Below are 13872 nucleotides of genomic sequence, written 5' to 3'. Positions count from 1 at the left end.
GAAGTTTCATGCTAAGTGTGATTTGGGATTACCTTGGGCTTCCTCTTCTATAATCTGTATTTGGGATAATCTCCCTTGGATTTGATCATTATCTCTGTCTGGTGGACTTTGTTTCCAGGATTCCTGATATCTTGTACTCTCAAATCTTCTGAAAAGGACTTCAATATCTAATTGATTAGAATTATGTCTGAAGGGTTACTTGTGGGAGAACATAGAACTGGTGCATGGTTCACAATTCCTCTGTCAATTCTAGTCATGAGACCCATAGAAACCTGGACCAATAGACATAGTAGGAAAAGATAAAGGAGTAGTGTGCAAGTCATGCAGATAGAAACTTTATGAGACTGGAGAATCTCCTGCTGCTTCAGAATTATGAATAGCTGCATCAGCATGATGGCCTCAGTATATAAACATTTCCTTTCCAATTCCTTAGTGCCACAAACAATTGACGCTTCCTGCTGTTTTATCTACTCTCCATGTTTGTTATGACTCCAAACATGTGGAGTCCTAGGTGCTTTCTGACCTTAGTTGTTTGTTTGGAGATATTTTATTACCTGCCTAGCTAACATCATGAGTACATGATGTTGAACCGATGATACTATCTAATTGAATTGTAATGAAACATCTGCAAGCAAACAACCCAGCTAGAGAGCACTATGCACTCCACAGTTCAATCCTGAACTATGTCTATTGGATCCAGAATGTGTGATCTGGGACATTTTCGTCTTTTGACATTTTGTATTATTACTTTGATATCTGTGTATTTAATTGTATTTATAAATTGTATTTATATATATTGATCTGTATTTCTCTACTTTTGTGAGTCTCTACACTACACAGTTAACTTGGCTTTGCTTGTTTTATCTATTCAGCCTGGCATCTGCCTTACTCTCTTCTCCAAGAAAACTGTACCAAAGGATTCTAATCTAATTCCTAATTATTTTATATTTAAAATTAAGTAGTTCTGAAAATTACTCAGTTTTTTGATCTAACACTCTATTTCTTTCATTGCTTGGTTATCACGAAACTGCAGATTGCCCATTAATGGCAATACTGGATGACCTGATATGTCCTCTCCCTTTAATTTTACTTTAAGAAAAAGCTTTCTATATGTGCATTCCAACATACAAATACAGAGATAGTGGGAAGGGGCTGTGGACACTTAAATAATCCTACCTCCCTATATTTACATGTCTTGCTGCCTTTAGTCAGAGATCCTGATTTGATCCCCAGTAAGCATAAACAGGCTTATAAAATCCTATCTTTACAACTCAGTCGGTTTGCAGAAAATGACCCAATAATCCTTCTTGAACCTTCTCCAATCCTATCTCACATCCTTGTATAACCTTCCTGACCCTTCCTGAGCAACAAATGCCTCTCATGCAGTCCCTCACACTCTCACACGCCCTCTTTTATCCAGGTGACACCATTCACATATACTTTTGATTATACACACCCCTCATGAACCCTCTGTTGCACCCTTGTGCATCCTCCCCAACTCATGCCATGTCTCTTCTGCACTTTCCTGCATCCTCCTTTGCTGTACTGACCAATGTAGCACCTCACATGTACTCCCTCACAGTCACATCCTTTTCATACCCTCTTGCTCCTTCCTCCACCCAGTAGCAGTCACTTACCTGTCTGTTGGCCTGTGACTTACAATTACCCACTGGCTTTCCCAGTGTAAAAAAAAAAGCTAACAGGAAGTTCCTCATTTAATGTCAGAGGGAGTCGGTTAATGATGACAGTTAGGACTGCCAGAATTGCCACTGCTGGGTGAAATGGTCACTCTTTATATTCCCATCTCTTAGTGACAGAAATTCCAATCTCAATTGTTGTTGTAAATTAAGGACTACCCATAACATTTGTTTATAGAGAAGTAATACTGGGATAGAACTTTGAAAACTTAACTATACTACTGAATCAAATTTTCTAGAATGAAGTTTTAATTTATTTAGTGCAGTAAAAATTTTAGTTGTAGATATATTTAATTGTAACTCATCCCCATTAAAATCAGGAAATATCATAGAATTTGCTGTATGAGTTATGATTGCCCAATATAAGTTAAGTTACATAACTTAAATACAACATGAACATTACATGAAAACATATGAAGAATTCCAAAAATATTGTCAGATGAATTTGCAAATTTTATTTATGGGATGTATTCTTACCATAGATTACATAGAAAAAGGAAATTCAGAAATTCCAGAGGAATCCATAGAGGAATATTTAGTATCAGATCACCATTCCAGTGTTTTATCCCCAGAAGATTCTCCTATACAAACAAGTAAAAGTAAATATTCTATTCTCAATAGCTTGTTGTGTGTTAAATGTGTTAAATTACTAAATGTTAATAATAAAAAACATAGTCAATATGATATTGTACCTATTTTGCAAATTACTAGAGATGTAGTAAAAAAATTAAATATATCCTTCTTTGCTTATAAAATGTTAACTTTTGTAAAAATATTACATAATTGGCTTTTTAAGTATTCTAAGGTATATTTTAAGTCTTTAAATAATCACTACTGATTACCAAGTACTATATTTTGTTACGTTGTAAACCTAATTTATCATACACTTCTACTAAAAACCTTTCTATATAGTCAACAAACTTTTTTCACTTATACAAAAAATTATGTTTATACCAGTACAGTCTTTGCTTATGAGCTGTATCGTTTTAATAATGGGTATGTTATGGCAACATATTTAGTGCACGTTGGACATGTGCCAACCATCTTCTCAAAATCAGGTTCTAAGGAACTTGTTATAGTTTCTAAAGCTTGAATTTAAAGCATTTCTCCCATTACTTAGAGTTCTTATGGCTATACCAGTGGTGGGTTGCTCCCGGTTCGCACCGGTTCACAAGAACCGGTAGTAAAAATTTCTAGTAGTTCGGAGAACCGGTAATAACATTGGCTGGTCATGCCCCCAAACCGGTCCCCGGCCCGGTCGCCGCTTGCTTACCCCGCCCACCTCATCAGAGCCTTTTTTTTTTTTACTTTTAAAAGCAGTTTTTCTACAACTTCTTCGGCCGAAAAAATGCTTTTAAAAGTTAAAAAAAAAAAAGCCTCTGATGATCGCGTGGCTCAGCTAGGATCGTCAGAGGCTTCTAAAAGCATTTTTTTCTGCAACCTCTTTGGCCGAAGAGGCTGTAGGAAAAAAAAATGCCTTTAAAAGCCTCTAGCGATCCCAACTAAGTTGCCTGATCATCAGAGGCTTCTAAAAGCATTTTTTTTCTGCAACCTCTTAAGGTTGTAAAAAAAAAATGCTTTTAAAAGTAAAAAAGTTGGCCACACCCACTCAGTCACATTACCCCCACACCAAGTCATGCCCACAAAATAAGCCATGCCCACAGAACTGGTAGTAAAAAAAATTTAGAACCCACCCCTGGGCTATACCAATATCAAAATCAATATAGCCTGTTTAAAAATTTAAAATACTGTAAATAGCAATATATACTGCTTCACAGTGCTTTGCAGCCCTCTCTAAGCAGTTTACAAAGTCAGCATATTGCCCCCAACAATCATGGTTCTCATTTTACTGACCTCAGAAGGATTGAAGTCTGAGATAACCTTGAGCCTGGTGAGATTTGAACTGCCAAATTGAAGGCAGCCAGTAGTCAGCAGAAGTAGCCTGCATTCTAATCACTGCACCACGATGGCTAAATTATGTTTCAAAAAAATCGTAGAAAGCACCAAACAAACATAAATGTAGAAAAGCATATTGAATGCTTTTGAAGAAATGAAATAAACTATCCAAGTCACCCTATACCCGAGCTAAAGTATTCACCACTATTGCATATCCAAATACCTATCCAGCAACATATGCAGACTTCAAACATGGAAAAACAAGGAAAGTCTTTCAAAAGAGCTCTGAACTCAGAAGGAGTATTCTGAAAAATATCAGTGGACAAATAGTAATTGATTCAAAGGAGGTAAAACAAAGATGGAAGGAATATACTGAAATATTATACTGTATTAATATCAACATTAAAGATTCCTTAGAAGATATTCCCAACTTATAAGAATCTTTAGTACTAGAAAATAAAGTTAGAACAGCGCTTCGATCATTACCCAATTGGAATGCTACAGGAATTGATGGAATACCCACAAGAAATATGGTAAGCACAGAAGAAAAATCAGTAAAAGTTCAAATCAATCTATGCCAATAAATCTGGAGAACAATACAATGGCCAATTGATTGGAAGAGGTCAATATACATTTCAATACCAAAAAAGGAAACGTAGCAGAGTATGTAAACTACAGTATAATATTCTTAATTTCACAGTAAAATAATGCTTAGGATCATCAAATATAGATTAGAGCCCTGGAGATGCCAGATATTTAAGATGGCTTTAGAAAAAGCTGAGGAACATCGGACATTAATGCTGATATATGCTGGATAACTGAGGAAGATAAAGAGCACCAAAGAAAAATCAGTACGTGATTCATTATAGAAAGGGCTTCAACTGATGATGTCAAGCTGAGGAATATGCTTAGATAAAATGGAAATCCTGGAACATTTCATTGTTCAGACGAGAAAGTTGTATACAGGTCAGATGGTCTTAATATAGACAGAACATGGTAAAAAGACTGACTTCAGGTTGGCAAAAGAGCACAACGAGGCTTTTATATTCTCCTCTTTTTTATTCAGTCTAAATGCTGTATATACATTATGGGAAATTGAATTAGAAGAAGACAAGTGTGATTTTACCACTGGACGAAGAAATATCAGTAAGTTTGGTTATGCTGAAGATACTACTCTAATAGCTGAAAATGCAAAGGATCTGCAAGTAATAAAATATAGTAATGAAATGCAACGGACACAGTGAAAAATGGGACTAAAATTAAATATAAATGAGATCAAACTAATGACAATAGGTACAAACTGTCAGTTGTCTTACAACTGACAACAAAGATACTGAAGTGGTGAATAGCCTGTTCAACCATCAACAGTAAAGTAACACACTGTTAAGATATACTCTACAGACTAGTACTTGGTCAGGCAGCTAGGCATGTATTGGAAAAGATATGTATATGCTTTGATGTGTCTAAACTTACAAAGATCTGAATAATGCAAGTAGCGCTGTTCCTTGTGACAGTTGATGAAAGCAAAATTTGGAGTTTAAAGAAGCAAGATAGGAAGAGTATTGATGCCTTTGAACTTTGGTGTTCGAGAAAACTCTTGAGAATACCATGGAAAACCAAGAAAACAAACAAATAGATCATAGAACAAATATTCTCAGAGTTCTCACTAGTGTTACTAGAAGGTCAAATTATCTTACTTTGGATACATTATGAGAAGACTGAGCTTGGGGGAGAAGGCTCTAATGCTTGGAAAGGTCAAAGAAAGAGAAGAGGATGCTGAGCAGTAAGGTGAATGGACTCGGTTACAGTGGTGATGAATGCACCATTAAAGAGCTCACAGAACAGGTTAGGCACAGATTCTAATAAGGAAAATCTGTTTATGTGATTGCTAAGAGACATTGACTTGATAGCATCAATAATCAATCTATACAAATCACACAAGAGGTATTTTAAATCCCAAGACTGTAGTTGACTAAAGAGTGAGAATGAGCAAAGGAAACCCAATAGCTCATATCTGCCTCTGTTTGAACTTATAGTTAAATATATTTCACTCATATTTGAATATAATTGACATAACAGAAGAACTGGTTTTTAAGAAAATAATTGACAACAAAACAATAAAATCTACAGTATTATGATAAATACACTCTCTCTATCTATTTGAAAAAAGCAGGAAATAGACATTTCAACCTGAAAGCTGTTCAATAGCTCCATTTTGGCTTCCCAATTTACTTATTGACCCATACACTAATGGATAGATGTGTATGAGAACTTTGCCTTTGTGATTATTTGTAAATGATCCCCAAAATGCCAAATCCGTATAGAAATACCAAATAATGGTAATAAAGCAGTATTTTAATGAAATTTTTTTGAAATGGATTTCTGAAAAATTAATTACAGAAAAAGTGAACATTGATTTAAAATTTAGTATTTAGAATTAACAACTAAGCAGCATTCATATTACAATCAACTACTATAAGCATGTATGATGGAATACCTGTATAAATCAAATGTATTCTACAGAATGACATTATTTAATCATGTTAGTCCCCAAACTTTTGATGTGCGTAATATTACATCAAATAATATCAGAATAACACAGATAATATCCACATAAAAGAGAAAAAGGAGCATGCTGATTATGAAATTAACTCTTCACCTGCTTCTGCTCTTTGATTACACCAAGAAGAACATACTTTGAATCTTAAATTGACTTATTTTCTTTTACTAGTGACTGATTATTATATTTTGGCTCTTGTAAAGGTGAAGCTGTGACTGGTGAATTATCAAAACTATTAGATGAAATCAAGCTGTGCCAAGAAAAAGATTATTTAGAAGATAAGAGCCATACTATATCAGATGATTATCTGGATGATGCTAGCAAAGTATCAGAAGAAGAAACAGTAGCAAATGGAAACAGAGACAAGTCTAATATAGTAAGTGAGAAAGAGTATAGTTTAAATTCTAGCGATTGACAGTATGATTTAATTCATATGCTGTGTATTAAAATGTTTATATGCTGCAACACTTATTTCCTGCATAAAATAATATAATTAAAAATTATATAATAAACTGAAGTAGCAGTGGCATAACAAGACTCTTCAATATTTCCCTGAAATCATTATATTGGTTGAGGGTTTTTTCCCAGCTAATTACTGGGAATTTATTGCCTATTTATTTTGTTTTTATAATTTTGTAAATTCTCTCCATCTTTTTTTTTTAATTAAATCCCTATACTTACCATTTTCCTTCAGCAAAGATATTTCAAACCATAATCGTAGGTCTAGAATTGACCCTGATATAACTATAGCAAGTAATAATTCAACACCTATTTTTCTCTGTTGAACAATGTGGCGTTCTAGTGAATTCTATCTTTCTTCTGTACAAATCATATGTATTTACTTAATCATTAAACAAGAATATTTAAGTATATCTAAATTTGACAATAAACTTATGACTAAAACCTAATTCATAATTAAAGTATTACAATAGTTAGATTTTGTTTTTAGGTATCCATCTTCCAGTAGATGGCAGTATGGTTCAGTAAAGAAGAGTATCAGCCATTTTATACAATAGAATGATCTTCCAAATGCATGTTTCTTGGTTAACTTATTAAGAGTGGCTGGAAGGTTTTGGTATGGATCCAAAAGGACCCCTGATGATTGGACTCCAAATACCATGCATTGACAGTCTCCTATGGACTGTGTAATCTTTAGGATAGCCAATAATACCATAAATTATTAAATGAATTCCAAAAGTCATAATCAATTTTTTATAAAAAAAATTATGCTAATTATGTTTCAGATAATAAAAAAAGAATCAGTTAATTATTTATGAAAATTTGGTACATTACAGTATTAAATTAAGTAAAAGAAATTCAAAGAGTTCAGAAGGTAGCATGTTAAATTCAATGATAAAAAAATGAAGCAGGAATTCAAGAAGTGACAAGGAGAACATGGGAGTTTCCAGAAATGATTTATTTAATACAATATTCACTTATTTAAAGGCAGCAATTTCTAAGTTATTCCAAATGCATAACCACCATGTTAACATATAACATCATTGAGAATAATTTTAGAGTTTGGAAATACTGCTACTCTGTCCTCAGAGATCATCTTCCACAAATCTGGAACAAGCAGAAGAGGAAGAAGAGGGTGGAACTGAAAATAGTTGTGGACCTACAGGTTTGTGGGAAGCACTGACACCTTGCAATGGATGTAGAAATCTTGGATTCTCCAGTCTTACACAGGTATTTATCATTTTAGATACAAATCGTGCTTGAGTATCTTCCCATTAATATATTGGAAAATTTTACCATGAACCTTGTTCTCTAGAAAGTTTAGACAAGGACAATGGATGCCATTGCTCCCAAGTGGCTCTGTCAGATTACAGATCCCAGTGGTCGGGTTCCATTTTGCATAAAAATACATCCATAAAAAGAAATACTCCCTCTTAATGGCCTTTTGAGGTATTAAACATGCCTTTGACTCAATTTCCAGAAATTAAAAAATTCAATGTCAAGGTCCTCAATCCCTACAGTTCTCTATGCAGATAATGCCACCACAATTTCCCAAACATATATAGCAAAATCAATATTAGCAATATTTTGATATTGCAGCAAATCACCCAATGGCAACCCAATAATCCTGGACAATAGGAGGGCAAAAAATAGAGCAGGTTACTTTTCTTTGAGGTGGTTACCCCTCTAAAGGCACCTGGAATATACACCAGAATTACCAATAGTGCAGATACTGCTTAGATTTTCAAATGTTGTTAAGTGCTTCTTCTACACAAGTGGAGATCAGTTAATTCCTGCAGCATTAAAACTTTTTAAGGTCAAGTCATTGGCCCAAACCCTTTATGGTACACAAGTTGGAATTTATAGAAAAATATTGTAGAATGATGCACTGGAATCAGTGTAAACAAAAAATTGGAGATCAATCCTCACTGCACCCAATGGCACAGCAAATGCTCAGTTAAAGTTTGAGATAGGCATGCTTGTAATCCTGGCAAAGGCCTGGAGGACAGTGATAAACTATTGGCTGAAAATCCAACTCTTTCCTTTGGACTGACCCCTGTAGTTTTAACAGACAATTTTCCTTCTCCCTGGAAATAGGCTGTAGAGTGAAAGTTGGCATTATATGAGTTTTCTTTACTACTCCCACTTTCTTTAGAGAATGACTAAGCCAAACAACTACTCACCAAAAAGGTGTGAAGTTTCAGGTGAAAGTTAAAAAGTTGGCCCAACATGGCAAAAAATGGATAAATACACTTGGGAACCAGAAAAATACCTTAAGAAATCCAACTTTCCCCAAGTTCAAAGTCAGGGATAAGATCTTAGCAGAGGTGGGTTTCAGCAGGTTCTGACCAGTTCTGGAGGGCCGGTAGCGAAAATTTTGAGTACAGAGAACCGGTAGTAAAAATTCTGACTGGCCCTGCCCCCATCTATTCTCTGCCTCCCGAATCCCAGCTGATCGGGAGGAAATGGGGATTTTGCAGTAACCTTCCCCTGGAGTGGGGAGGGAATGGAGATTTTACAGTATCCTTCCCCTGCCATGCCCATCAAGCCACGCCCACCAAGCCATGCCACGCCCACCAAGCCACATCCACAGAATCGGTAGTAAACAATTTTGAAACCTATCACCGGATCTTACCCTCTGCAGTGTTGCAAGTTAATTAATTGTGTGTTTCTGCCCATGGGAGATTGAAACAATTTTCTATGTATTATTACAAGTTATATAGGGATATCAAGCCTGCTTATTGTCTTCCCTTAATATGTTCATTTCCAGGAAGGCCAGACAATTTCTATATGAAACAGGAAAAAAATTCACTTATGCAGTAGCCAAATTTTGTGTTGCTTTGTTGAAGCCATAACTGGTCACAGAAATAACCACTTCTGTTTTATTCATCACTTCAGGTTTAATGTGGTAGCGATCTTGTTTTAGGTGATACGTATTTTTCCTTTGTTGACAGTAATAATTCAGATTTAGACCTACACATATAGTAGCTATATTACATTTTATCCTTTTATGGTAGTATTTCATTTTGTCTATGTATTTAATTTTATGTTTGTGTTATATTTTTAAATATTGCTGATCATTGATCAAATAAACTACAGTAGTTCTTGCCTTAAAACCACAACTGAGCCTGACAAGGACACGATCAGACCTGTTTTTATTATCTTTTCTACAGCAGTTGTTAAGCAAATGCTGTGACTGTTAAGTGAATGCTAAATAGCAAATACCCATTGTTTGCTATTGGGCAGTTTTTGCCAGAAATCAGAAGTAAACTGCTTTATTTTACAGTGGTGGGGTTTCTGGAGCCTTTTCATTGATATAATATAGTCATGTTAGTGTGATTAATAAGCCATTCTGGCCACTAACAAAAGAAGGACTGCTATGTTGAAGTGCTTTTACTTATTGTTAGAGATTTTAATCACATGGCAACTACCATCTGCCCGCTTGGTTTATCACTGTACTTGTTTATAGCACAGGTTCTAAGTTTCACTTGATTAGCAAAAGAAAACTGTCTGGTATAGGCTGTTGACAAATACATTGAAATCATTTTCGAGATAAGTGCCTTTCTAAAAGAAATTTCTAGCCTCTGTTAATAAAGTCTTGACCATCTTTGCTATCTCTTTTGTATCTACTTAAATTGTATGGAAAATAAATTGTAGAGCAATATAAAGGGATGAGATATAGTTTATAGTCTAGTCAACTTCATATCAAGAGACAGCTTTAAGATCCCCAGAATGAATCCAGTAGCACATTTTAAGGCTAATAAATATTATTAAAAGGCATTTTGAGAATTACAGCTCACTTGATCAGATGCATAAAATATAAAATTGAAATTGGGATGGTAGGGAAGAATGGAGGAAGACAGGTGGTTTTTCACATGCAGAATACATACAGGACACATTGTAAGTATTCTATAATTAACAATTGTAATGTGTTTAAAAAAAACACCATTTCTGAGGTAGCCTGAAACCTAAAACCTGAAACAAACCTTTGATATCAGCAGTCTGTTGGTCAATTGTGCTGGTGAACTTTTTTGTTCTGAAACAGCTATTATGAAATCTGTCATGGAATGTCCTGGTTGGTTAAAACACTGTGACACATTATTTTATTGTTGTTTTGAGTCCTAATGTGAAACTTGCACTTTCTGACCTCTTTATCTTATTAGCATCTTTTTCAAGTAAAAGTTTGAACTGCTGTTATTGTTGCCTGACTATAGACAAAACATTTAGTAATGTGTTCTGGGTGGAGGTTGGAAGACTATAAGTATGCATCACAAGTATGTTTCCTGGATAATATAGTATTTATGTGTGTCCATTGTTTTACTGTGACATCAAAGAAGTGGGCTTATTCTGTCTATAGCTCAAAGCTAAATTTATTGGTGGGGATAGAAATTAAGGTCTTGATGGAATATGATGAGAAACACATATACATATATACACATTATCTGCCCTAGTTGAATATTGATAAATTTATTACAATATTAGTTTCTCCCATTGAGAAACTCCCATATATCTTTTTTCAATTTGATCTGTCATCTATCTACTATATATAACAATAAAGTAGTTAACAGGTGAACCAACAGCAAAGTAAAACTTCAATGCCGTCTGTTAACAATCTATTGTTGAATTTAACTTGTAGAAAGTCCACAAAATCTTCTTATTTACCACAAATCACCACAGTCATTATCTGTGATTAGGATATTTGGGAACAAATATCCTTGTTTGATTCTTAATAGAAAAACTTTTTCTTAAAATTTTGGTTGAGAAGAGGGCATTCTTTACTTAAAGGACAAATGAAATTACTTCAGAAACTTTCTTCAGGGAATTTGTCGATATCAGTGACTACTTCTCCAATAACTTTTAGAGAATATACGACATATCATACTTCTGAAATTGTAAAAATGTTTAATTTAGGACACTATAACTGAAAGATAACTTGGAGACTACTAGATTTCAGCAACAGAAATACATGAGAAAATGAACTAAACCAAAATGAAACAGACACATAATATATACATATACAGTACACATATTGAAACTCTGAGGACATATTAAACTAATTGAACTAAGTAGCCTGAGCAAGGTGATGGATAGGGACTGAGGATTACAAACTGGAGATGATGACTTACTCTCCCCCTCAACTGTCCCTCTCTCCTTTATCAGATCTAGGTCTATTACGACCACTCAGCATTAACTTGCAATCTTAGATCGATCTGCAGCTTTATTTACCACCTATTCCCCAAGATTACCCTGATTATTTAACCCTAAATACTTTGTCCAGTGGCTCTGCCTTACTTTTTTGATCTAATCCTCGGCCATCGCTGGTATCAGGACTGGAGGAGATACAGACATTGAGAGTCTTGGATTATGGGGAGATAGACCATCTTCTCTTTGTTTGTTTCAAATGGTTTGGTCCCTGTGAGAGGATGACCCTTTGAGACCTCTACCCCCACCTCCTTTGGATGGACTTACTACAACCACAAGACTTCCCATCATCGTGAGAGGGCGATGATGTTCCGATGTATTGACATTTGTAACATACTGGTCTTCCTTTAACATCTATTTCCTCCCTTATTTTAAATTACCTGTCTTAACCATCTCTAACACTCTTAGAAGAAAATGATCCTTCATCTCCTTCAACTCGCTCCTATCTTTGATGTATTCAACTGCGGAGCTCCTTGCACTGCGAGATTCCCCCCTCTCGCATGTCTGGCCCTCTCAGTTATCAAGGGCCGCCCTTGAGGACGGGTTTTGGAACCCCGAGAGGTGGTTTGCAAAAAACCGACGGCTTTGGGGGTTTTTAGATAAATCTTTAAGTTCTATTTTAAGGGGTTCTGGGAGGGATTGTGGGAATGGATCTGGGGGGATCCATAAATCCACTGAAAGGGGTAATGGGTCTGATGATCACGGTGGGGAGGATGGGGACAGAAATCTGACAAGGATGCAGGGGGATGAAGCGATGGGCATTAGTATAGTAAGTGGGAGGGGCAGATATGATGGCTGCAGGGGGCCATATTATGTTTCGGGAGTGCGCACTCGATGTTTACGAGCGATTGCCCACTCCGACCCTCAAAGCACTGCTCGTTTCCCGGGTTGTTCAGAGTCTCAGACCCTGGGTCTACGGCTGATGTTATGTAATGCCAGGTCAGTGATAAATAAAGCCCCCCTCAGTCATGATCTTATTTCAGAGGGGGGTGCTGACCTGGCAGGGATTACGGAGACCTGGTTAGGCCAGGAGGGAGGAGTTCCCCTTGTGAAAATGTGCCCGCCAGGTTTCCGTGCATTCCATGAGCCAAGGACTCAGGGAAGGGGTGGGGGAGTGGCAGCAATCATTAGAGAAAGTCTTTGCCCGAGGGAGGCCACTGTTCCTCAGATAGCCAGATGTGAGTCCCTCCTTGTGAAGTGGGGTCGGGGGATTCAGATGGGCCTACTGATTGCGTACCTGGCTCCCTGCCACGTAACAGCAGTCCTGCCTGAGCTGCTCGACATTATAGTCGGGGTGGCGGTGGAAACCCCCAGACTTATTGTTATGGGGGATTTTAACCTGCCATCCGCTGGTGAGATGTCGGAGACGGCTTGGGAGTTCATGGCTTCCATGACAGCCATGGACCTGATCCAGGTAGTTCAAGGCCCCACCCACTCTGGACTTGATTTTTGTATCTGATCAGTGGCTGAATGATCTAAGAATAGGGGATATTGATCTGTCCCCGTACCCACACACCCACCCACACAGCCAGTCGAGGGTTAAGGAAACACTTTGGAACGCACCCAGGTCTTATCTCCGACTTGGCAGCGATAGACACACCGTCTGCCAAGGGTCTTTATTTTCACAAACAGACAGATAAGATACGAACGTTCAAGAAAGTCCAAACAGAAATAATATTCCTCCCAGCAGTTCCGGACGAGGCTTTAGTGACTCCAAGGTTTTGCTTTGTTCGTCACAAGGATCCTTTGACCACTACCCTCTATTATATAGTCTCTGGGGTGTGGTCCAGTGACTCAGTTCTAATCCCTAGCACGCCTCCCAAGCTGCTGCAAACGTTTATCACGCCTTCGGAGGCGTGCGTCCAGGAATGATGTTTCATTATCACTTTGACTCGAATCAGCTGTTTCCTCTCCCTCAGCCGGCACTTGAAACAATGCCAGAGGGGAGGGGCCTGGAGAGTGAGGCCTGGCTGACTCCTCTTCCTCATGCTCGGAGCTTTCTTCCTCCGATGGGACAGGCTCAGAGGGCGGGGCCACAACACTATCCCCCACCGCAGG

At 36.9% G+C, this 13872-nt stretch overlaps 1 protein-coding gene across 4 annotated transcripts in view; it reads left to right on the top strand.

The window, feature by feature from the left end:
* The window catches only part of ANKS1B (ankyrin repeat and sterile alpha motif domain containing 1B), a 281952-nt gene that overhangs the window by 54328 nt on the left and 213752 nt on the right, over positions 1–13872 (top strand). For all 4 annotated transcript variants that reach the window (XM_070947769.1, XM_070947771.1, XM_070947767.1 and 1 more), the window contains exons 7-9: positions 2180–2296; positions 6357–6529; positions 7702–7842. In XM_070947769.1, coding sequence (XP_070803870.1) covers positions 2180–2296; positions 6357–6529; positions 7702–7842 — 431 coding nt within the window. The remainder of the gene's footprint in view (positions 1–2179; positions 2297–6356; positions 6530–7701; positions 7843–13872) is intronic.

Source organism: Pituophis catenifer, unplaced genomic scaffold (genome assembly GCF_029215685.1).
Source record: "Pituophis catenifer annectens isolate HBS135680 unplaced genomic scaffold, rPitCat1.0.hap2 SCAF_7, whole genome shotgun sequence".
NCBI lineage: Eukaryota > Metazoa > Chordata > Lepidosauria > Squamata > Colubridae > Pituophis > Pituophis catenifer.
The sequence above is the reverse complement of the archived record's forward strand: the minus strand, read 5'-3'. Positions and strand labels throughout refer to the sequence as shown.